Below are 25,314 nucleotides of genomic sequence, written 5' to 3'. Positions count from 1 at the left end.
AGTCCCTTATCGTATACAGAGGCATTTTTGTGATAAGATTTGCCATAAAACAGAAGGAAGGGGAAAACATCTGGAGTGGTTCATTTCCATATAAATCACTTCTTTTCCCCTTCTTAGAGTAGCAGCACTGCCTTGGGGCTTTATGAGTGCAGAGCAGAGTTTTAAAACACAATGGAACAGAATGCATTCGATAGGCATTTAATGCCTAAATATACTGCAAGACAAGCTGGCACGGCATACTTTCACCTTTGAAGCCGTCTTAATTTTAACTTATTTTGCCTACATGAGGCACTGAAACCATCAGAGTGCAAAAATAGAGGAATTTTTTTTTCATCCCTCCAGAGTTGACATTGGTTTGGGGGAAGTCAGGTAAAACTTCATAGACAGGAACAGGATATAACATAACACTCTTTTTTCTCTCTACTGATCTGAACAGATTAGCATCCTATCTCTTGCTACTTATAACTTTGGGAGTTTCTATCCAATTTGCATTCATTATGCAAAGTTTGTATAACTCCCTTATTGCGTGATAATTGCCAATTATCAGGTAGTTTGGTTTAGATGCACACCAATAAATTTGTCACCCCCTCTTCTGGTTTCAACTGGAGGTACAATTTTCATTTTTGCTCATTTTCTTTTTAAAGGCATGCGTGGCCATGCAAATACTTGATTCAATATGCTGCAGATCCTGAAGTCTGAATGAAGAAGCCGAGAACTCATTGATGAAATTCCCCTGGGGAAGTTCAGATTTGGATAAAGGGAAAATCCACATCTAATGTTTATAATCCTATAGAGCTAGAATATGAAAATTGCAAGCAAATGACACAGCTTAAAGGAGTATAAATGATTAGATTCCAGTGCGTTTGGGCTTTTCCAAGTTCTAAAACTAATTGTCTTTACTGTATTCCACAGCTCCCATTTTAACCAGTTCTCCTGAGAAGAGTCTCTTTTGTGATTTACAACTTTCTAGACAGTCCTCTTAAATTTAATGACCAATAAATGCATTTGAATTGCAACAGGGCTCGGCTGGGAAGAACTGTTTTAGACATTCATGAAGAGCAAGGTGAAACAATGTGGATTAAGCTTTTAAATATGCACTAAAATGCTTGCTTTGTCTTATAAATTCTTAGAGGGGGGGGAATTGCAATAGGAATTTCCCAGTCCCTGACAAAAAAAGCATTAAGTGCATTTCAGTGAAAGAAGAGACAGAAATAATAGGGAAATGGAGAATTTGGAAGGAAATCACACTCATTTCTTTTTGTGTCTTTTCTACTGCTAATTAACAAGAGGTTAAGAACAAAGGATACTTGATACTCATTAGTCTCAATAAAAGCCATGGATTGAGCTGTCTTGCTGAAATCTGGCTTCCACCAATAAAGAATAATGATAGAAACATAGTTTACCATAAAGGCCTGATTACTTAACCAATATATTGAAAAAAAGCAGCAAGATGAATATGGAATTGTGTTGATTTTTTTTGTCTTCGATGACTAGTTGTTTCCCTTTGGCTGGGCTTAATCAACTTTATAGGGTTACTATGCGGATTTAATAGAGAAAATACAGGGATGTCACCTTGAAACCCTTGAAGAATAACAAGATTAAATAGATATTTCAATCAGTGGTTATTTTCTTATTTTTTTTAACAATGCCCTCAATAGTATGTTGCAGATCAAAGTGTATTTTGAAAATACTTTTTTGAAAAGGAGTAGTTTTGCCAGAAGAGTTCAATAAATAAATAATCACTCACTTTCCTTAATTTCCCCTAAATCAGCATTTGGATTTGAAAGCCACACACTACTAATGAATGCTTATCATTTTTAATATGCGTGTGCTTTAAAATAGGTTGTAGCACTAATGTGATACCCCTCCTTTGCAACTCAGAGAGATCTTAAACCTATGAAAAACACAGTTTGAATTTTGTCACATTGAAAACCTTCTGAAATATCATTAGACAAGAATCTGTTCTGCCAGCTTCCACTCTTAAGACAACTATAGTCTCTTGACCCATTATGCTCAATATCATTGATGTCAGGGTTCCACGTAACACCCCCCCCCATGCAAAATATGGCTTCCAGGCCTGACAATTGACTTTTCTTCAGAGTGCAAAATGGACAGATGTGTTCCTCAAACTTCTCCACAATAGGCAGGATCAAATATTTGTCCCTACGTTTTGCAAAAGTGGGGGGGGGATGTTAAAAAACAAAATTGGTAATATAAACCTTGTGTAGGATTGCATGTGAAACCTCTTGATTCTCAAAGGATCACCACCTCCAATATACACTATATAAACATTACAAAACAAAACATAAATAAAATGAATAAAATAAAAATAAGTAAAATAAATAAATACAAAATTATATTGGAGGTGGTGACCCTTTGTGAGCTAAATGTGTCGAATTTTCATTTTAATATATACCTATTAATGTACATTCATAGTGACAATAAAGTTACATTCTTTTGTATTCTCTATTCTATTCTACTCTATTCTCTATTCTATTCTCTATTCTATTCTATACTGTATTCTCTTCTATTCCATTCTCTATTCTATTCTATTGTATTCTCTATTCTATTCTATTCCATTCTCTATTCTATTCCATTCCATTCCATTTTTATTCTATTCTATTCTCTCTTCTATTCTCTATTCTCTGTTCTATTCTATTTTATTCTCCATTCTATTCTATTCCATTCTCCATTCTATGCTATGCTATTCTATTCTCTATTCTGTTCTATTCTCTGTTCTGTTCTATTCTGTTCTCCATTCTGTTCTATTCTATTCTCTATTTTCTATTCTATTCTCTATTCTGTTCTATTCTCTATTCTATTCCATTCTCTATTCTATTCTAAAAACCTGCTGTCTTCCTTCCACTTTTTAGGATGGCAGCTTATGGCCTTCGGAAAGCACAGTATCAGGAAATGGTGTAACAGAGGTAAGGAACGGACATGAAATAGTGGATAAAGTCCTGCTCCTTGGCTTGCATGGCAACCTCATGTATTTTTCCTCTTCCTCCTCTCCAGCAGCAAGTCTATACACCAAGGCCTACCGACAGACTAGCAGTCCCATCCTTTTTGCAGAGAGACCGCTTCAACAGATTCCAGCCAACCTACCCTTATATGCAGCACGAAATTGACCTGCCCCCTACCATCTCCCTGTCGGATGGAGAAGAGCCGCCTCCTTATCAGGGGCCCTGTACCCTGCAGCTCCGAGACCCCGAGCAGCAAATGGAACTCAACAGGGAGTCAGTCCGAGCCCCTCCCAACAGAACCATCTTTGACAGTGACCTGATAGATAATTCAGTCTACGGTGGGCCCTGCCCTCCGAGCAGCAACTCGGGCATCAGTGCCACCTGCTACGGGAGCAACAGCCGAATGGAAGGGCCTCCTCCCACGTACAATGAGGTCATCGGGCATTTCCCGGGATCTACGTTTTTCCAGCACCAGCAGAACAACAGTGGGGTTCCTTCGTTCCCTTCGCCTTCGCCCATCAGCAATCTCGAGAGCACAACAATGTGGAACAAAGAGAAGGACAAACAGAAAGGGCACCCTTTTTAAAAGAAGAAAGAAAAGAAAAAAGAAAGGAAACACTCTGCACTTCTTGATAAATAGGAGGGGGGTAGTATATGGAGACGGGGAGGCGGGGGAGGGGTGAAACCAAATGCCCTTCTCCACCTCTGTGTAGTATAAATATTTACATGTTATGTTTGGTCTGAATGCACAAGCCAACAAAACTTGCAAAAACATTTCTTTGTTGAGCTCTGATAGGAAGATTTTGATTTTATTTTTTTCCCCTTTCTAAATAAATCTACAGCAGTCCTTCCCCTCCTCCTCCTCCTCCTCCTCCTCCTCCTCCTCCTCCTCCTCCTCCTCCTCCTCCTCCTCCTCCTCCTCCTCCTCCTCCCCCTCCTCCTCCTCCATTTCCCTTTCCCCAGTTTTGTATCTAGTTGAATCGCGTGTGTGGATGCTACGACTTGTTTTGTTTTATTTCACTTAACTTTAAAGATTGAAAAAAAAATATTTGCACAAAAAACATTTGTTTAAAAATCTGCAATATATATATAAATATATATATTAAAAAAAAATAAGAGAAACTGTATGTGTGTGGGGGTGGGAAGCAGGAGTATTTTTATATTAGAAGAGGCCTATTGAGGGGGGGGGGAATGATTTGTTGTGGTTTTTTTTCTGAACTTAGAATATAAAACATGGCAACTTTTGAGAGCCAACTCAAGAAAGCATGTGTGGCGTTGTAAAAAAAAAAAGTGAGAAAGAGAAAAACAATAGGAAAAAAAGAAAAAAAACAAAAGCAGGGGTTTAGAATTATTTATATAAATGTTGAAATTTTGCACTATTTTTTAATATAAATGTGTCAGTGCTTGTGTTGGTTAGAAATCTCTTATATCCTGTCTACCATAAAACTGTTGAGGAAATTACATTGAGGTCTGAACAGAGTCATGGGGGGAGGGGGGGAGAAGGACTGCATCTTGTGCGAAATTTTCTTTTTTTAACTCTTCAGAGTCACATGACCCTCTCTTAGACCTCTGGTAGTTCCTTGACACCGATCGACAAGTACAGACGGATGCCTATAAAAGAGACTAGAACGCACCATATATACATGTATTTCATTAACTGTGAAGGGGCCGAGCATGTATAAAAATTGCCCCTTTAAAAGAAATGAACAAGGTAAATTGCGCCCAAGCCCCACAGTTTCCCCCTCTGTGCTTGAGGGTGTGCTTCAAAAGGGGAAGAGGCCATTTCTACACCTGTGAGTATATGTTTCTCCATTGATCCGATGCTTATGTATTTTCTTTGTACTGGGTTTTATTTTTATTTTTATTTTTTTGCACTTGGGTGTTCATTCCCAGGCTTGTCAAGCAGCATAATGCTTACATCATCCTACATTCCCTATGAAATCATTGTGGTTTTTTGTTTTTTTTTAAGGGAACATTTATCATGTGAAATTGATTTATGGCTATTGAAAGCATGAAAAAAAAAATAAGGATTCAAAAATGAAGAGCTTAATCGTGCAAAATGTTAAGCACCATGCGTTATCCCAGTTGGGCTGGAGAGCCATTCATCCTGGGCTGGTGGGCAGTTAAAACAATGTCTAAGCAAGACCTTCTCCCCTTGACATCTCTACAGCTTGTTCTCCTCTTCTATTAGAGTAGAATTCGTCTCAGGGTTGAAACCAAAGGCGATCTCTTGCGTAGATAAACTACTTATCTGCTCCAGAACTTTGAAGCACCTAGGTTTTGCAAAATCAAGCCCTCCAAAAGGCAAATTGGAATGGCTGTTCTGTTTTTATTGTCTTGTTAATTTCAGGAAAGCCATAAAAGCATACCCGGTCATTAAATTATTTTCTTTTTTTTAATGACCGGGTGTTGGCTTTTAATTGTCATCATTTTATTTTTTAATAACAAAATAATATGGCTCTCTCTCTCTCTCTGCTTAAGATAATAAAAGGAGTGAAGGAACATTAAGATTCAGAAGTCCTGCCTTTGAGATTCATAGTGTTCCTGACAACATGGTCCAGCCACCCTGCTTTTTGCAAAGATTTTAAGTAAATTTTATCAGTGAAGGTTGCTCCCATGGCAAAGCCATGGTCCCTGTGCTGCTTTAAACAATTTTTTATAATTTTTTAAGTAGGAGGAGAGACCAGTGACAAGCCTACGCTTGTCCTCTTGGGTCCACAAATGGAGTTGACTCTAAAATACTTTTCGTTTATCCCACGGTTAAAGGAAGATGAGCCTTGTCCTTCTTTACATCTGCTAATCTGAGTCTGCAGATTAGCCAAATGCAGTTTGCTAGTTCTACCTTGCATCCTGCTAAGTGGAGGAAAGAAACCACTCGCCCCAAATTTCAGGTTCAAACTAAAAAAGCAGGGTTAAAAAAAAAGATTAGGGAAGACATTAATCCCCCACTAAATCAGCATTCCACTTAACTGTTCACAATAGCGCCGGGCACTTGGGCCTAATAGTTGGTTTTCAGGAAATTGCAGGCAGCCCTGTGCTTCATGGTCCGAAGTTCCATCTATCTTCATGTGTCACTCCATCCTGAAAGAAAAGGACGGGGTCCTGAAGATCACCCTTGTCGAATTACCTTCCTCTCTTGACTGCTGCCCTTGATTGTTAACCGTGTTTTATTTATTTCAGCTGGGGAATAGTGGAGACATGTAGATGGAAATGTTTCAGCTACCATGATGTATTCAAGGCAAAAGATATCATGTTCAGTTTCTAGAAGCAAATCTATACCCTCTTAGCAATGTTGTCCTGTGTTTGCCATCTGCAATCAGGATCTTTTGGATCAAGGGTGCACCTACTTTCTGGATCCTTTTGGATCAAGGGTGCATCTAACCTTCAAACCAACAAATCAGCTCATGTCATCTGCTTCTTTAAAGCATTGTCTTGCGCTCTCGATCTCTCTCTCTCTCTCCCTTCCTCCCTCCCTCCTTCCCTCTCTTTGGATAAACCATTTTGTCTTTTGTTTACCCTTTTTCTAAGGTATAAAGGTCTGCTTGGTTGTTTTTTAATCCACATCGGAGGTGGGTTGCTGCCAGTTCCGCCCGGATTAGGCGAACCGGTAGTAGCGGTAGCCTCCGCCCACCTGCCGGGAACACTTCTGCACATGCGCAGAAGTGTCATGAGGGTGTGCAGGAGCACGCCCAAACCAGTAGTAAAAAATTAGCAACCCACCACTGATCCATATGGTTAATTCATATATGATTTGAGTAACAGAAAGTGAAAGGCATAAATGACAAAGAGGAAGAAGAAGAAATTGTTTAAACATTTCCAGATTATCAATCTCTGGATTTCTCTAGACAATGCACAACGTTTTAAGTTTTAACTAGGAAGGTAGTCGGTTTTTCCAAAAACAAGCCATCCTGGGTAGACAGCAGAGCTTTGAACAGAGTGGAGGTTAGAAACTTGATCTCACCCTATTTGCACAGACTGAGGAGAACAGGCCCATCGGTGTCTCCAGTTCCAAACTATCTCGATTTTTGCTGATCACTAAAGGGTATCAATATTCCTGTTTCTAATTATATCATCCGCCTTTGATCAAAACTGTGAAAAAAGGCCGTTGAGCTCACTGGACATCTTTAGCTGCTGATAAAAGCAGGGGTTCCCAACCTTTTCTATACCTCGCACCCCTAAAACACTTCTGATATATTCTCGCACCCCTTACAAAAATAGATAATGATATGCATATAATTATGCCTATACACTATAATTTTGAAACATCTAAACCCAAGTTTTCATACCCCCTGGAATATCGTCTCACACCCCACCCCAGTTTGGAACCCCTGTGATCAAGGAACAGCTATCGGGGGGCCCCAGTTGAGAAGTTGGCAAACTTTATGACTACACCGTTCCAGACCTAATTAGCAGAGGGAACTGTATGTGTATACAAGGAGGTGTAATTTGGTTTTTGCCAGATGCTAACTAGGAAGGTAACATAAATGAAAGATATAAAGGCAATAACTCTTGTTTTTATGCGATTTTTGTATTACTTGAAGAAGAAGAAAGTCTTGAGAGCAACCTGACGTGTTTTAAAGTTTTAAATAATTTGGGATGCTATTTATATATATAAATATATAAATATATATATTAAAGGGATTGTAATGAAACTATAGAAATGAACATTTTAAGAAAATGCCACCTTTTGTGGGGGGGGACCTAGGAATAGACAACCTCAACCTCCCTCTATATAGCTCCTTAATAATAGCTTTACAACAACTCCAATTTGCAGTTTTTTTAAAAGATAAAAAGGAATAACTCTTATCTTCCTGTGAAAGTCAAAGAATTTATAGACTTTTTAAAAAATGTATCTTTCCTTTATGTAACATGTCTATTTAGTGCCTTATTAAAAGAAACAGTAAGCCTCCCTTTTTTTTTCTTTTGCAAAAATAAATAAAAGAGGGGGAGATTCTATCATTGGTAGTGATAGGAACTTCCATAGTATGGTCACTTTTCTTTTCGATCAATCCTGGGATTTCAAGTTTTCTCTCTTTTTTTTTAAGTCTGTACACTTGATTCCTTTACATCCAGTCTAATGTATTTATTTACATGAAGCACTCTTTGCTCATCTTTTGCCATGTGCTTGGTAGGTAGCATAAATACCTGCTATGAACATATCCTACCCTAGTAGGTAGCAAAATTGTGGTAGAGAATATAATCAAGAGTGTCAACCAAAAGAAACCCTCTTGAGCCAAAATTAGTAAACAGTAATTTTTGTGGGTTTTTAAAAACTTTTTTCTCCCTCCTTGGATCTGTGGTTTTTACTAGACACCTGTATACATAAATACAATGCCTAAATTCTCTACCATAATTAAAGAACCATCAGCATGGCTGCAAGATACTAAGTCACGGGAGTGCCTTGTACAAAATGAACCAAAATTTGGGACTGGTGTTGAGTTGGCATCGTTGGGTGCACGTTACAATCATGGCCGTGCAATGGCATGGGTGGAGGGGGGGGGCATGACCGGTTGGCCAGAGCCTTTCTAAGTTTGCCAGGGTTGTTCCCCCATAATATGGTGGAAGCAAACTTTCCTCACTTGCCTTGTGAGGTTGGCCAAACGAAACGCAACAGTGGAGGAGAAAGAAAGGGATAAATAGGAATCGTAAAGAGGTGGAAGGAGTAGTTTGCACAAGTGTTTCTGATATTCTAAAACTCAGCTGCCAACTTTGTTCCTGTCTCTTCTCTACGTTTATCAGAAGACTTGATACATAGCAGTGAAGAAAAGAAGTGACTTTTCCATCATTGGGATGAAGTGGTATGAGGGAGAAAAAATACTTAGTTCCACTTCTCTGTGTCAGCTTCTATTAACTAGACAAGAGCAGGATCAGAAAAAAAAAGATGGCATCTTTTCCAACAAAGAAAACAGATAGGATTTATTACACCAGGACAAAATGAAATGTCCAACTTTGCTTATTTTTTTCTGAGCTGCTAATTATCTTCTCTTCCTCCCCTTGTGTCCATACTTCCCATGGGAGTATTTAGTTGACTCAACCAACCACATTGTTAATATCCATGATTGTTGCAGATCCATCCATTGACTTGCCCGTTTGGGCTTTCAACATCTATCTTGGGTTAAGAAGGCCCCAGTGTATTCTTATTCAGTGAGATCTCTCTTTAAAATAGTTTATTGAGATGGACATCTTCTCCCCATTCAAGGTATTTGGGCCTCAGCCATGAAAGTATCTATTACCCCATTTGTCCTTTCACTAAAAAAAACCTGGGAAGCTGAGTGTGTATTTTAACATAACACAAATGCAACTTCACAGGTTGTTGTTAAGCCATTGCCTCTTCTGACAAGCATTGCTACATGGAAAGCAGACATTTGATCATCGCAAATAATTTATTCCCATGCCGTGCAATTCTGCAATTGTTTGGATTTTTGACCAATTGTGAATCAATTCTAGGAATTCTGCTGGGTCCCTCGCACTTAATAGAAGTGCGACCATAGGAATTCAAAAACCTGAATTCACTTGAACAAGGAGTCCCTATTTACTGGGCTTCCTTTTTTCACACCTGCTTTAAAGGTTCCCGAATCAGTTCACCTTTCTCTACCATATTTTTTCATCTCCGCATCTATTGCAAATAATTTTGTGATGAAGTCCATTGCACCAATAAGCCGGTAATCTTGCTTTATAAACTTTTGTATTTTTTCCAGTCCTGCAAACGTGATCCCAACACTCTTTCACTCCTGATAGAAATTATATTAAGAATTATTTTATATGTACTTTACAGAGTAGACTTTTTTCATCAAAAACAGAAGAATATTATGAAATTATCTTCTTTCCCATTAACTTGAAAACCAAGCCAGGTGGGGAGGGGGCGCTCATTAAGTTCTATGAATCTGGATCTTTCTTGACCAACAAGCCAGAATTATAAAAGATTATTTGACAAAATACCAATAAGATGTTAGCCTTTGACTATAGAATGAAGGCTGACAGCTCAGAAAGAGGTCAAATTAGCAAAGTTGAATGGCAGAAAAAATAGGCTTACTTTATATTTATCAACCTGTATCTACCTGCTTATTTGTTAAAAGGTTTAACGGTCAAATCAGGTTGTATTTTAGAAAAAAGATCAATATTTCCTGGTACATAAGAAAGCCAAAAAGCATTATTAAGACCAAATCCAGTGGAAAACAACTCTTGTGATGGAGAATAATGGATTTGGAAATAATAGTGGCGGGTTTGAGCAGGTTCTTAAAATTATACACGATTCACAGTTTCTACATTTGTAAATCTTAAGATTTAGAAATTGGATTTATTAAGGTAGGATGTGAAAATTGGTCATAAGTGATGAGAAGAATAAAAATATCACCCTTGAGAATATCTTTTTACTTACAGCTGAATTTTGGGGAAAAAACATTCATGAAATGATACCTTTAATGGGGAAAAAATCCACAATTTTCCTTCTTTAAGAATCAAATTTAAAAGCTAGATATGTAGCATAAAATTTTCTAGCCAAGATGAGAATCTGTATTCTCTAGTATGACCTGTGCAACACTATGCACGCAAACATACATGCACACAATTTTCCCCTGTATACGATACACAAACTAAAAGGATTGGGGAAGAAAAACTAAACTTTTCCATAAATTGTGCTTTCAGATTATTTTGCTGTAATATAGAAGCTCATGGAGTACTACGTTAAAAGTCCTGATTTGCCTGCCTTATAGTCACATTTCATTGTATTTTAATATTTTCTTCAATTTCCAGTTGCATTGCTTTTGGCTTTGAAGTTTATTATATGCAGTCCTGTATCCTGAATTTTTGTTCAACTTAAAAAAAAAACCTTATGTAAACAAAAGACAGCACATGCAATGCAGTACTTATCTATACTTAGCTGTTTTTGTATGAATATGTACTCTGATGCCAATTTCCACAACTCTTGTAAAATGCTTCTTGTGTAACAGTAACCAATAGTGGCAATGATATGTCATTCTATCCTTAAAAAGCTGCAATACTTAAAAACAATAAATTTTACAATACTTTGGATTGCTTGCCTTCCCTTTTTTGGTTTGTTTCACCTAAACCGGTTTTCTCTACAAAATAGCAATAGCACTTAGAATAATATACCGCTTGACAGTGCTTTACAGCCCTCTCTTAAGTGGTTACAGAGTCAGCATATTGCCCACAACAATCTGGGTCTTCATTTTATGGAAGGATGGAAGGCTGAGTCAACCTTGAGCCAGTGAGACTCGAACTGCTGGCAGCCGGCACTCCGCATAAGTAGCCTGCAATACCGCACTCTAACCACTGCGCCCACCATGGTTAATAGATACACCATCCATGTTTTGAACAAATTAAAAAAAGAACTTGGTTATGATTTTTGCATTAAAAAAAAATAACAGAGCATTTCAGTGGATCAGATTATGTGATATTTGTCCTCTTCAAATAAACTGTAATCCACTCTCTGGAATATATGCTCGTTTAGGATATGTTGTGTATGGAAAAGATACACAATGTGCATTCTTTTTTGAAAACATGCATTCCTGGTTTACATTATGGTATTCGTAGAGATGACAACTCTTGTCCTGAGAAGATAATGTTTGATGGTCAGAAGTTCAAAACTTTTGTTCCCTGTCAACACTTGTAGGGGAAGAACAGGTAGAGCTGGGGGACGGAGTTAAATATGTCATCAGCTTAGAGTCCTTACATTGCCGCAAACTATCCAAATGCAGCCCCCCCTCCATTGAATTCCTTTGACCATTACATAGTGCCAATTTAGTGCTGAGCCTTAGTTGACTGAATTCTTATGTGTGTAGGTTTGAATAAATGTTGTATGCTGCAATCTAACAGATGGTCCTGATTCTTTGTGCCTGACACATCTTCAGTTAGAAACATATAAACACAGAAAATTGACAGCAAAAGTGACCCGTTATCCACTGAATCTAACCTTTGAGGGGGGGGGTCTTCATTTTTGGTTTATTTTCAATTAACTTATTTATTCTAATTGTAGTTCATTTGAGGATCTTTAGCTTTTTCCTTCCACTTCCCTGTCTCTTCCTATTGTGATCAAATCAGAGCGATCACATTAAAATTGTTACTAGAAAATTCAAATGTTTGCAGGCTTTTATTGATGCCTTTGTTTATTTATTAAAAAGACAAGGTAGGCGTTATCTGTTGCCTACTAACTGATTTAAAAATGACCAGTTCTATCCTGGCCATTTATTCTCATTTCTCATTTATTATTTATTTATTCTCATTTATCATTTGAGAATGAATCTGCCAGTAATACAAAGTCTCCATACAGATCTGTGATGCAACCATGTTTGAAATATGCATAGTTTTCTTATCATACTTAAGATATAAAAGGGTTAAATTAATTATTAAATATAATAACCAGTCTTGAGGAACCTTTAAAGTTTAGGCAAGAAAAACAAAATGCACACCTACAATATAGGTGGTACCTTGCTCAATAGTAGTAACTGTAAGAGGGATCTTGGAGTCCTAGTGGACAACCATTTAAAGATAAGTCAGCAGTGAGCAGCAGATGCCAAAAAAGCCAACACGGTTTAGGCTGAATAAACAGGGATAGAATCAAGATCACGTGAAGTGTTAATACCACTTTATAATGCCTTGGTAAGGCCACACTTGGATATACTGTGTCCAGTTTTGGTCGCCACGATTAAAAAGATGTGTAGACTCTAGAAAGAATGCAGAGAAGAACAACAAAGATTATTAGAAGACTGAAGGCTATAACATGAAGAATGGCTGCAGGAACTGGGTATGTCTAGTTTAATGAAAAGAAGGACTAGGGGAGACATGATAGCAGTGTTCCAATATCTCAGGGGTTGCCACAAAGAGGAGGGAGTCAAACTATTCTCCAAAGCACCTGAGGGTAGAACAAGAAGCAATGGGTGGAAACTAATCTTGGAGAGAAGCCAATCACCTCCCATAGACCAATTCGATCACACAGGTTAGGTCTCCTCCAGATTCCATCTGCCAGCCAATGTCGGCTGGCGACTCCCCGGGGGAGAGCCTTCTCTGTTGCAGCGCCAGCCCTCTGGAACGATCTCCCCGTGGAGATCCGGACCCTTACTATCCTCCCGGCCTTCCGCAAAGCTGTTAAGTCCTGGCTGCTCCAGCAGGCCGGGGAGCTCTCGTAATATTCAGCCCCCCGGAGATTGTGACTGTTGTATATTTTAATGTTGTTTGTGTATTATTCCCCTCCCTTGTTTTATTGTAAGCCGCCCGGAGTCCTTCGGGAGTGGGCAGCATACAAATCAATAAAACTATAACTATAACTCAGAACTAAGGAGAAATTTCTTGACAGTTAAAACAATTACCGTAATCAGTGGAAAAACTTGCCTCTAGAAGTAGTGAATGCTCCAACACTGGAAGTTTTTAAGATGTTGGATATCCATTTGTCTGATGTGGTGTAGGGTTTCCTGCCTAAGCAGGGGTTGGACTAGAAGACCTTCAATGTCCCTTCCAACTCTGTTTAGAATAACAATAAAAATGCCCTGTAAGAAGTCAATTCTTACAGGGCATCTAATGAAGGCGACTTTAACCCACAAAGTGTCTGTATTAATAAAGAGAGAGATAAGAGGGGGGATGCTTGGTGCTCTCTGAGCTTTGTTGTTTTCTTGCAGGCATTTCATTACCCAAACTAGGTAACATAGTTAATAAAAAAAACATTAGTGGTTGCAAAAAATATTTTAAAAATGGCATAACTATCCAGCCTCAAAGGTTATGGGGCTGGAACAAGGAAAGGATGAAATATCTGGAACACATTTGAATTCTGCATTGTCTGGAAAAAGCAGAGAGGAAATCTCATATTTTTCTTATTAAAGAACAGGGTATGAGATTCAGTACAGAAAATTCTTTACAAAAAGTAAACCGGGGGGCAGTAATGAAATTCATTAAGACAATCTGCAGCCACTGAGCACAAGCACGAACAATTTTATGGTAAAGCAGTTCAAAAACAGCTGGCTATGCAAATCCTCCTGGATCAAACTAAACTGAACTCTCCAAATCTGGGCCATCTGTGGCAGATACACAGACAAGAGATCACAGCCCTTGTCCAATAGTATTTGCAATTATCAGAATAAGAAATATAAGAGGGGAAAATCACAAAGGGTGCTCTTGCTAAAAAAAATTCCAAGGTGGCCCGGTAGCCCATCTTCCGGGGGATTTCGTTCTATTCTCTTCACCTAAGTTCTCAGGATATTCCTTTCCTCACCATTATTTCTACCCATTTCTCAGTGGGCTGTTTTTTGCAGGGGGAGTATAGTTTTAGATACAGATTAACAGAGTTGGAAGGGGTCTTGTAGGTTGCCGGGTGGCAAGCCATATTGATGAGCATGCAAGCTGAGCTCCAGCGTGCATGCACATGTCGGCCAGCTGTTTTTCGGGCCTTCTTGGCCCACCAGAAGATTGAGAGATTGAGATTGAGATGCTTTATTTGTATGCCGCCCTTTTCCCTGGGGGGACTCAGGGCGGCTCACAACTCAAGGGGAGGGAGGACAAACAAGTCACAGACATAAAAACGATACATCATTAAAAACACAACAGTCATACAATTCGAGTGGGGTTGAAATCTTTAGCCCCAGGCCTGTTGGGACAGCCAGGACTTAAGGGCTACGTGGAAGGTCTGGAGGGTGGTGAGGGTACGAATCTCCACGGGGAGTTCGTTCCAGAGGGTCGGAGCAGCCACCGAGAAGGCTCTCCTCCGGGTAGTTGCCAGCCGACATTGGCCGGCTGATGGAATTCGGAGGAGGCCTAATCTATGCGATCGTATCGGCCTAGTGGAGGTAATTGGCAGTAGGCGGTCTCTCAAGTACCCAGATCCAATACCATGCAGGGCTTTGTAGGTGACAAGTAGCACCTTGAAGCGCACTCGGAGATCAACAGGCAGCCAGTGCAGCTCACGGAGGATAGGTGTTACGTGGGTGAAACGGGGTGCACCCACGATGGCTCGCGCGGCCGCATTCTGAACCAGCTGAAATCGCCGAATACTCTTCAAGGGCAGCCCCATGTAGAGCACATTGCAGTATTCCAGCCTAGAGGTCACAAGGGCACGAGTGACTGTTGTGAGAGCCTCCCGGTTCAGGTAGGGCCGCAACTGGTGCACCAGGCGAACCTGGGCAAATGCCCCCCTGGTCACAGCCGACAAATGGTGTTCAAAAGTCAGCTGTGGGTCCAGGAGGACTCCCAAGTTGCGGACCCTATCTGAGGGGCGTAGTATTTGACCCCCCAGCCTGAGAGATGGAACACTTGACCAATTAGTGGGAGGGAAGCACAGCAGCCACTCGGTTTTATCTGGGTTGAGTACAAGCTTGTTAACCCCCATCCAGTCTCTAACGGCTTCAAGGCCCTGGCTCATCACATCCATCGCTTCATTGAGTTGGCACGGGGCGGACAGATACAACTGTGTGTCATCCGCGTATTGAAGTCAGGAAACAGGCTGTTTCCGGCCTCCGGTGGGCCTCTGGGGGATGGGAAAGGCCATTTTTGCCCTCCCCGGGCTCCTAGAAAGGCTCTGGAACCTGGGGAGAGCGAAAAATGGGCCTTCCTGAAGTTGGCAAATGTGCCATTTTTGGCGTCCGGAGGCCTCCAGGGAAGGAGGCCTTTTTTGCCCTACCCAGGCTCTCCAAGAAAGCATCTGGAGCAGGGGTGGGTTTCTCGCCCCGTTCCAACCGGTTCGGTTGGAACGGGGCCGGCGGCGTCCTCGTGCACGTGCGCAGTGCACGCATGCGTACTAGCGCCTGTGCGATGCTCCAGCTGCTCCTGGAGGATCGCGCAGGTGCTGTATGCGTTCTGCGCATGCGTGGAAGCGCAGAACTCGTCAAAACCGGGTAAGAAATGCGGGCGGGCGGGTGGATCCTTCGGCGTTCCCGGAAGTTACTTACTTCCGGGTTCGCCGACCAACCGGTTCGCGGGGACCGCCGCGAACCGCCTGAAACCCATCCCTGATCTGGAGCCTGGGGAGGGTGAAAGCAGGTCCACCGTGCCATTGTGTGCCAAAAGCAGAGGGAGTGTGGGGGGATGGGAGGTCACACATGCATGTGTGGGGGAGGATGCATAGAGTTATGGGAGTGGGCACGTGTGTACGTCCCCCCTGCACTGCTCCTGCTTTACTGTTGTAGGTCATTTAATCCAACCTATACTATTTCTGACAGATGGCAGTTTTAACAATCTTGATGGGTAGTATCTTCAAGCAATGCCCTAGAATTTTATTTCTTCATGTTTTCTTTGTTCCTTCCCACAAAATTCTTCAAAGCAAATCTCTTTTGTAAATTCAGTATAGGAAAATTACCTAGGTTATTCTTTTGGTTTATTATTTGTAAATCCCTTTTAATTATTAAAATATTAGATGGGTTTTTTTTGGTATGTGCAGAGTAATAACATGTTCCACATCATTCTTGTAGCTTGAAACTTTTCAATCCACTTTCAAATCCGTCTGAATCTTTCAGGTAGAACTTGTTCTCTTCCTTAATAACCTTCACTTATAAACCATATTTAAAATCTTGCAGATACTATTGAAATTAATTTCTGAGTTCATTGTTCAAAACTATGCTTCAGTATCTGCCCAATATTAAAATAGTTTACTTCATTCTGTCATGGTGAGTCAAGTTTGGATATTCTTCTTCTTTAATTATAATATTTAATTCTCTCTAGTTTCATTTAGTGTCCAATTTTTAAAATCTTATTATTATTTTTTAAATCAAAGCAGAAGCCTTTTCCCATAGGAATGATTCTTTATAGTTAATTCCAAAATCTTATTTCAAATGTATTTGGGCCCTTAGTCCATTCTAACTTTCTAAAATCAAAGTTTTAATCACCCTTTTGCCATTTATTCAAAAAGAAAAAAAGTAAGTTCTTAAACTTGTAGCCAAAACTTCTTTCACTTAAGGATTGAAGGAAATCACCCTAGTGCGATAAAACGTCTTACCCAAATCCAAAACTTCTTAATGGCTTAAAAGCTGTTAACAAGCAATTTCCAAATGTGTTTAGAAAAGGAAGTATGCACGCTTAATGTTCTTTCAAAGGCACCAACTGTGGTTTGAGCAAGATGGCTATTCCCTCATCTCCAAGAGCTCTAAGCCCACTGAAGACCAGTCTGTTGCCATCTACTTGCAAAGGGCAGCTGTCTGGAGCACTTGTGGGCAATCTCAACTCCTCTCCTTATTTAGAGGGGAATTATCAAAGAGTCGGTGCACCCTCTGGCTCTTCATTCCACCCATGGTCATCAACTCAGGGGTGGACTGCTGGAGGTTTACAGGAGTTCGAGAGAACCACTATCTAAGATTCTGTGCAGTTCAGAGCACCCCCAAATCCCACTCCTGGCTGGCCCCACCCACCCTGCCCCTCCCAGGAGTGCCCACGTGGCCCATTTTGGATGCAGGTAAGTGCAGGGCACATGCGGAGGCTCGGAAAGGGCAAAAAACAGGCCTACTAGAAGTTCAGGAAGTTCACCGGCCCATTTCCGGCCTCCAGAGCCTGGGGAGGCCATTTTCGCCCTCCCGGAGGCTTGAAAAAACCCTCTGGAGCCCAGGAAGGGCACAAAAACACCCCAGCTGTGGTGCAGAAGACTGGCTAGGCCACGCCCACCATGGCCACGCCCACCCAGCAACCGGGCAGAGAACTCCTTGCTAAAAGTTTTGAAGCCCACCCTTGCATCAACTCTATTTTTCCCAGAGGCATCTTCAGTCCACCATTTCTTCCCCAGAAGTCAAAATGGCAAACCACTTCTGGAAACCTTGCCAACTTTAGAGGCTAGTCCAGGCAATCACCAGGAATGAAGAACTGACTCAAAGGCGGAACTTGCAAGGATACTTTATGTCTGCCCAATTTCCATTCTGCCTTGTCAAGGCATTTCAGAATAATTTCTTTAAGGATACTGTCAGCTGCCGGTTTCAAAGAGGGAAAAAATGCATTTTTCCCACCTGCAGTATAACAGAGTGTGTACACTAACTAAATTAAAATGAAATCAATGCATCCGACTGTCTGATAGAGAAGGTAGCACTCCATTTCCAGGGAGGATAAAATAACCAATAAAATAAGATTTAATATTCCACCTTCAAAATAAAAGGGGGGGGCAGCCCAACAGAAAACAAAAATAGCTGTGCTGAATCCATAAAGTGTTTTAGCAAACTGGCACATCTGAAGAAATCCTATACTGTACTATAACCAATCAAGAAAAGAGCATGCAAGCTTTTGAGGTCCCTGAACTTTTCATCAATCTTAGTGATACAAAGACAGGGGGGAGGGGGAAAGTCATGTTAAAAGGTCAGAACAAATAAAAAGACGTTCTTTCTCGTCTTCTGATCTTGAATGTCTTATTGCCAGGTAGTGTTGTGGTCGCTGGTGGCCTGCAGAGCTGGCAGCAGAGTCGGACAGTGAAGAGGTTGGGGTGGAACAGGGCCCAGTCTTGGGGAAGGCTCGGACGAGGGCTCTGCATCAGAGGCAGAGAGGGAGCCAGGACCATCTGGGAGTTATGTGCTGCCTCCATTGGCAAAATTGCAGGCGCACGGAACCAGCAGTAATGCCAACAGCAACCCACCCCTTTCCATGGTTATAGTCCATGGCCAGAAAAGGTATTTAAAGAAAAGACTGAGAAGCGCTGTTCTAGAAAACCAGCTATCAGAGAAGATGATATCAAGTGCCATCAAATCAAGATAATCTTTGGAGGGCCTTCATGGATTCATCAAAGCTTTCTTGCCAACCATAAGAGGGGGAGGCATTTTTCTTCAATTTTCCACCTTAGTCTCCAGTTCAGGGATATCCTTGTGTTTAGCCAACCAACTACAGGTAGTCCTCGACATACAACCACAGTTGACCTCCAAATTTTTGTTGCTAAACAAGACAGTTAAATGATATTTGTTCCCATTTTACAACCTTTCTTACCACTGTTGTTAAGTAAATCCCTGCAGTTATTAAGTGAATAACATAAGTGAATCTGGCTTCCCCATTGACTTTGCTAGTCAGAATACTGCCAAAGAGGATCTCATAACCTTGGGACACTGCAATGGTCATAAAAATGAGTCTGTTTTTTTTTTAACATTTTGATGTTGCAATGGTTGTTAAGTATGAAAACCAGTCATAAGTCACTTTTTTCAGTGCTGTTGTAAGTTTGAACCATCACTAAGTAAACGGTTATAACTGGAGGACTACCTGTATTCATAAGACCCAATTTTCAGCTATGATCATCCAAATGCTACCTTATCTTGTGGCAGGAAAAAGTGGTACTTTCTACCAAAAAAATCTCTACATGTTTAAATACCCACTAGATGAGATAGTCTTGTACCCTTCATTGTCATAGAAAACAGCCAGAGAAGACCGACCAACTGGCCAGCATATGCTAGAGTCTGCAAATAAGATGGTATGAAGAATAACAAAGTTAGCAAAAAGCATTTTGTATAAGATTGGAAAAAATGTAGACTTGGTGTTACTTAAAATTTAGCAAATTATTCATACAGTTTAGGCTAGCAACACCAGACAGGAATAACTTCTGGTACATGTGGTATATATGAGTAAGCTATATTAAAAGGTTGCAGCTACTTGGTTTCTCCCAATATTTTTTTTTAATACATCTCTAGGATTCAGTAGCATGCTTTTTATCGTAAACACTTGATTCATTTGCTACCTCATGGGTATTAATCTTGATGCTTTTATTTGTATTTCTGCTTTATTAAACCTTAGTTTGCCTGGAATGTTCCTTCTTATATTAAATTATTGAGGTAATAATTCTCTGTGATAAATCAGAGACCATAATGTCTGCATGGGAAGTCATCTGGATTACAACCAAGGCCAAGATTTTAGCTAAAACAAAGTTGTGGAGAGAGGTTGGCTCAGAAAATGTGTGATTCCCTTTCAGTTGAAACTCTCTGCTGAAACCTCCAGAAACCAGTACCTTTTTAAAAATTATTTATTCATTTATTATTTTATTTATTTATGCCCACTTTTGTTATTTTTATAAATATCTCAAGGCAATGAACACTTTCCTCCTTCTATTTTCCCCACAACGACAACCTTGTGAGGTGAATTGGGCTGAGAGAGAATGACTGGCCCCAAATCCCCTTAGGTGGCTTTCACGGTGGGATTAGAACTTATGGCCTCTAGATTTCTTGACTGGTGCCTTAGCCACTGGAACAAACTGGCTTTTTGAAAGATATCTGAATACTGTACATCATACCCAGCCATCATAGATAATAGCATTTCACAGCAGATTCTGCGGCAAACCACAATGACAACACGCCCACATGACAATGATGTACCTGATACAAGTAAATCAGGAACAGCATTTGTATAATAAAACCAAGGGAAATATTTTGTCATTGGCTTCCAATTTGTGATCTCTCATTGCAGATATTTCATAGCACTTGTAATCGGCAAAGCAAAACGTGGTTTATTATAAGCAATGTATTGTATTGAGATAGATCAGGGGTGTGGTGTCAAACTCAAGGCTCGGGGGCTGAATCTGGCCTGAGGAGCGCTTAGATCTGGCCCAGGGGCTGCCCTGGAAATAGCAAAAGATTGGCATGTGGGGCCTCTGCCAGCGAAAAGGGAGCTTGGGAGTTTTGAGGATTGACGGAAGGACGAGACTGGAGCCAGGACTGTCAGAACAAGCGGTTTAATCAAGGTAACTATTTACAGGCAATTCAGCACCTTCCCTGCTTGACAGCTATTTAAACGGAGCTGTCAAGGAGGGATAGCCAATGAGTGCGCCCCTAGCGGCTAGCAACAAGCGACGCCGCGCCCCAGCCAATCAGGGCGCCGCCTGGCTTGTTGCTAGCCACCAGGTCTTAAGTTGAGGACTTTCCGAGTCCTCAACAGGGAGCACAGCGCTTGGTATGCCCATGCTCCATTTTCAGCCACAACAACCTCCTGCAGCCCTCTGCCAGTCAAAATGGAGCTTGGGAGGGCTACACTCGGTCTGCCCAGGGTCGATTTTCAGCCACGATGGCCTCCTGCAGCCCTCTGTCAGTGAAAACAGAGTCCAGGGAGACTGCATGTTGCCTCCCCAAGCTCTGTTTTTGCTGGCAGAGGGCTGCAGGAGACCATCATGGCTGAAAATGAATGACGTCAAGCTGGCCATGCCCACCCTGGGATACCACCACCACTCCCGGATGCCCTGATAAAATACAACCCTGATGCGGCCCTCAATGAAATTGAGGTTGACACCTCTGAGATTGATCCTTTCAAGGTTTCTTATTTTCTCTTTGCCGCTCAACAATCCACAGCATCTCCATCTCTTCCCCTCTTCAAATTATCCTTAATTATTACAGAAACAGAAAACAGGATAGGCAAGGCTCATGAGAGCACTTAAGGACTGCGCATCAATGGATTAATTTAAGTGTTGACACCCAAAAATATGGACAGGTCATTGGGAGAGGTGTGTTCCACCCAGGGGTGAAATTCAGCATGTTCTGACAGGTTCTGGAAAATCAGTAGTGGAAATTTTGAGCGTGGCACGACAAAACTGCGGTCCACTAAAGCACGCCCGATTAAAGCGCATCGCTGACATCAGCAGCAGCGCGACAACAGCGACCGCGGAGAAAAAAGGGCGCTTTATAAAGCACTTTGAAAGCAAGCCGATTCACGTTAAGGTAAGGGTTAGGTTTAGGGTTAGGGTTAGGTTAAGGGTTAGGGTTAGGTTTAGGATTAGGTTAAGCATTAGCGTTAGGTTTAGTGTTAGGTTAAGGGTTAGGTTTAGGGTTAGGTTTAGGGTTAGGTTAAGGGTTAGGTTTAGGGTTAGGTTTAGGGTTAGGTTTCGGGGGGTTAGGTTTAGGTTTAGGGGTTAATTTTAGCTTTAGCGCTCACAGCATGCTTTTTTCGTCGTGCTGTGATGACGTCAGGTACGCGGTTTCGTCAAGCGCGCTTTAGTCGACCGCGGTTTTGTGGTGGAACCAATTTTGAGTAGTTCAGTGAACCGGAAAATACTACCTCTAGCTGGCCCCAGAGTGGGGAGGGAATGGAGATTTTGCAGTATTTTTCCCCTGCTATGCTCACCCAGCCATGCCCACAGAACCGATATTAAAAACATGTTAAAAACACTTGATGTTTCCTGAGCCTGGTTTGTAAACTCTACCCATAAAGTTATTTGAGATGTCTTAGTTAATAAAACAGCTCTGCAGAATAGTAGAATGCCTCTGTGCTCAAGAATGCCTAAGAAACCTCTTTTGAATCTAAGGAAAAATAGAAAATTATGGGTCAGGCACTTATCTTACATAGACAATCCCAAGTGTTGGCAGTCATAGAGGAAGTAAACATTTTGATCTACTTAAAACTGGCTTGAGAGGTTGAGTTTGTTACAATAGGCCTGAAGGATCATCTTTGTTTGGGGATCAACAAAAGTAGCAACTGTATTAGCTTTTCTCAACCTCTTAATGGCATTCAATCCATCTACCTAGAATATTTAGGAATAAGAAGCACTATTTGCAGCAATTCAACTCTATCTCCAGGTAGATTTCAGATGGTGTTGCTTGGAAACAGTTGCTCCTCGAAACAGAAGTCATTACAGGGTGTCTCTTAGGACTCCCTTCTGTCTTTATACATATATTATAAAGCATTAGACGTGGGTAAAATCTCCCATAATGGGGTGGTTCCCATGACAGCAGCCCCATATTTGGGGATGAGCTGGAAAAGGGACAATAAATTGCTGAAGTGGAATTCAATCAAGATAGAGGAGCTCATCTATTAAAATGATAGGCCTCCCAGATCTAGATTAGTTTATGTTCCCTCAAAAAGAGCAGACATGCATTCTTGGTGTTTTTCTGGAACTTTCTGTGGTTTCCTCATAAGGCAGGAACAAGTCAATCTCAACAGATTTTTTTTGGGGGGGGGAATAGCTTCTGGAAGCTTCTAGACTTGAACTTTTGGAAGAAAATGAAATCATTTTTTCACCAGCAGATCTGAAAGGTGAGAAGGGTGGTAAGGCGGATGCCATGTTCGCCAAAAAAAAAATTTGACAGTTCAAGTGAGAGTAGATAGGGAGTGGAGAAAAAAAAATTCAGCGTTCGCGCCCCGGTGGTTTGACGCGGCTTGAGCGGCTGGCTGAATCCCTTCTCGCTCTGTCCTAGGCTCTGCTTCGGGAATCGCTGGATCCCACCCTCGTCGCCAGTTTAGAGGATCAAGGCAGGAACGACGCGAGAGCCAGGACTTCAACAAGATTTATTGCAAGCAAAACAGGAGCTGACAGCGATTCCAAATGTCAAAATCCGCGCCAAGGTATTTATACAACATTCGTTTAACGGGGAACCAATGGGAGGCCGGGTAGCGTCCAGCAACTGCTGAAGCAGTACCCTGGCCAATCAGAATGGCTTGGCTGGCTAGCAACAGTCTATGCTGCGCCTCAGCCAATCAGGGCTCAGCATAGACTGTTGCTGGCCTCCCGGTCATAAGTGGAGGATTTTATTAATCCTCAACACATTTGCTAGATTTAAAAAAAAAAAAATCTAGCCCATAAACTTTCATTAGTATAGAATTCAGGGACCAGACTAGTCTCTGAAGAATAAAATAGTCTTTAATTTAGGACCATAAATGAGGCCAAAGGTTGTATGTCATTATGGTCATAAGTCAAAGTACCAGCATGATTGGAAGTAAATGTATGGCTTTTTTTTTATGGAGGTCGTTAAGCAAATGCTATAGTCATGAAATGAACCCATTCAATAGAATAGAGTTCTAAGGCAGCTCACAGGCCGGATACATCACGTGCAGGCCACACCCACCCCAGCTCTGCAAAGGCAAAAAAAATGTCGTGATACATCACATGACATCACGTGACCCAATCAAGTTTAACACCCGTGGAATAAAGTATTTTTGCCAGAAACCAGCAAGAAACATTGCAGTCACATTGTACTTGTGGAACGCCACAACAGGTTGTAAAACTGTCCCACCTGATATGCAGTCTTGTTACCACAGGGGAATAGCAATAGCAATAGCAGTTAGACTTATATACCGCTTCCTAGGGCTTTCAGCCCTCTCTAAGCAGTTTACAGAGTCAGCATATTGCCCCCAATAACAATCCGGGTCCTCATTTTACCCACCTCGGAAGGATGGAAGGCTGAGTCAACCCTGAGCCGGTGAGATTTGAACAGCCGAACTGCAGAACTGCAGTCAGCTGAAGTAGCCTGCAGTGCTGCATTTAACCACTGTGCCACCTCAGAAGGCAACACAATCATTTACGACAGCTGGGGATGCTTTACAGGCTATAAACACATACAGGTTGTCCTCAACGTACGACCACAATTAAGCCCAAAATTTCTGTTGTTAAGTGAGACACTTGTTAAGTGAGTTTTCGCCCCATTTTATGAGCCTTCTTGCCACCGTTGTTAAGCGAGTCACTGCGGTTGATAAATTAGTAACCCGCTTGTTAAGTGAATCTGGTTTCCCCATTGACTTTACTTGTCAGAAGGTCGCAAATGTGACCCCATGACCTTGGGGTACAACAATGGTCATCTATACGAACCAGTTGCCAAGCATCTGAATTTTGATCAAATGACTATGAAGATGCTGCAAATATTCTAATTGTGAAAAACGTTCATAAGTCATTCTTTTCAGTGCCGTTGAGCAGTCCCTAGGCAATAGCAATAGCAATAGCAGTTAGACTTATATACCGCTTCATAGGGCTTTCAGCCCTCTCTAAGCGGTTTACAGAGTCAGCATATCGCCCCCACAGTCTGGGTCCTCATTTCACCCACCTCGGAAGGATGGAAGGCTGAGTCAACCTTTGAGCCGGTGAGATTTGAACCGATGAACTTCAGATAACAGTCAGCTGAAGTGGCCTGCAGTACTGCACCCTAACCACTGCGCCACCTCAGCTCTCTAAACTGTTGTAAGTCAAGGACTGCCTGTGTTCTGTGACTGTCGCAATTTTTAAACAGTTGTAGAATGACTGGTCATTAAGCGAGGACAACATGTAATCAAAACATTGCTCCGGCTGCCAACCCAATGAGATACAAAGAAGTTTGGGCCCAGGTTATTGAATCAAAGATGATTTATATATGACTCCCTTTTTCACGCCATGGGACTACCAGGAAGAATGTTGTGAGCTCATTTGGTGAGTTCAGAGATTCCTTGATCTCTGAAATGCATTCTCTGTGAAACTGAGATCACATTTTAAAATTCTTAAAGACACGTCTTTTGCTCATGTTTAACTGTGGATCTTTTTTAGTTTGATTCCTTTCTTATTTTAAGATTCATATTCACTTACCAGTATAACAAAGGAGGAGCGGGAGGGGGGAGGAGATAACTGTCTCCTAGGCTTCCCCAGCAGCACAAAGCCAAGTCCCGATAAACCTTTTTATTTAATTTACAGTGAATTCCTCTCCAGAAAAGTCTTTCCTCTCCCACAGTCTTTCAAGACAGT

General features: G+C 41.3%; 1 protein-coding gene across 2 annotated transcripts in view; it reads left to right on the top strand.

The window, feature by feature from the left end:
* The window catches only part of PMEPA1 (prostate transmembrane protein, androgen induced 1), a 93,786-nt gene extending 82,794 nt beyond the window's left edge, over positions 1-10,992 (top strand). Inside the window, exons 3-4 of one of the 2 annotated variants that reach the window (XM_087720504.1) lie at positions 2,874-2,927; positions 3,019-10,992. In XM_087720504.1, coding sequence (XP_087576630.1) covers positions 2,874-2,927; positions 3,019-3,549 — 585 coding nt within the window. In that variant the 3' untranslated portion in view covers positions 3,550-10,992. Of the gene's footprint in view, positions 1-2,873; positions 2,928-3,015 lie in introns of both variants that reach the window. The other variant, XM_014056649.2, reaches the window with a different exon arrangement.
* The last annotated feature ends 14,322 nt before the right edge of the window (positions 10,993-25,314 follow it).

The sequence above is a fragment of the Thamnophis sirtalis genome, unplaced genomic scaffold (genome assembly GCF_051295495.1).
Source record: "Thamnophis sirtalis isolate CommonGarterSnake01/CBP01778 unplaced genomic scaffold, rThaSir2_p1.2 scaffold_7, whole genome shotgun sequence".
NCBI lineage: Eukaryota > Metazoa > Chordata > Lepidosauria > Squamata > Natricidae > Thamnophis > Thamnophis sirtalis.
Note: the sequence above shows the minus strand (reverse complement) of the source record. Positions and strands in the feature narration are given on the sequence as shown.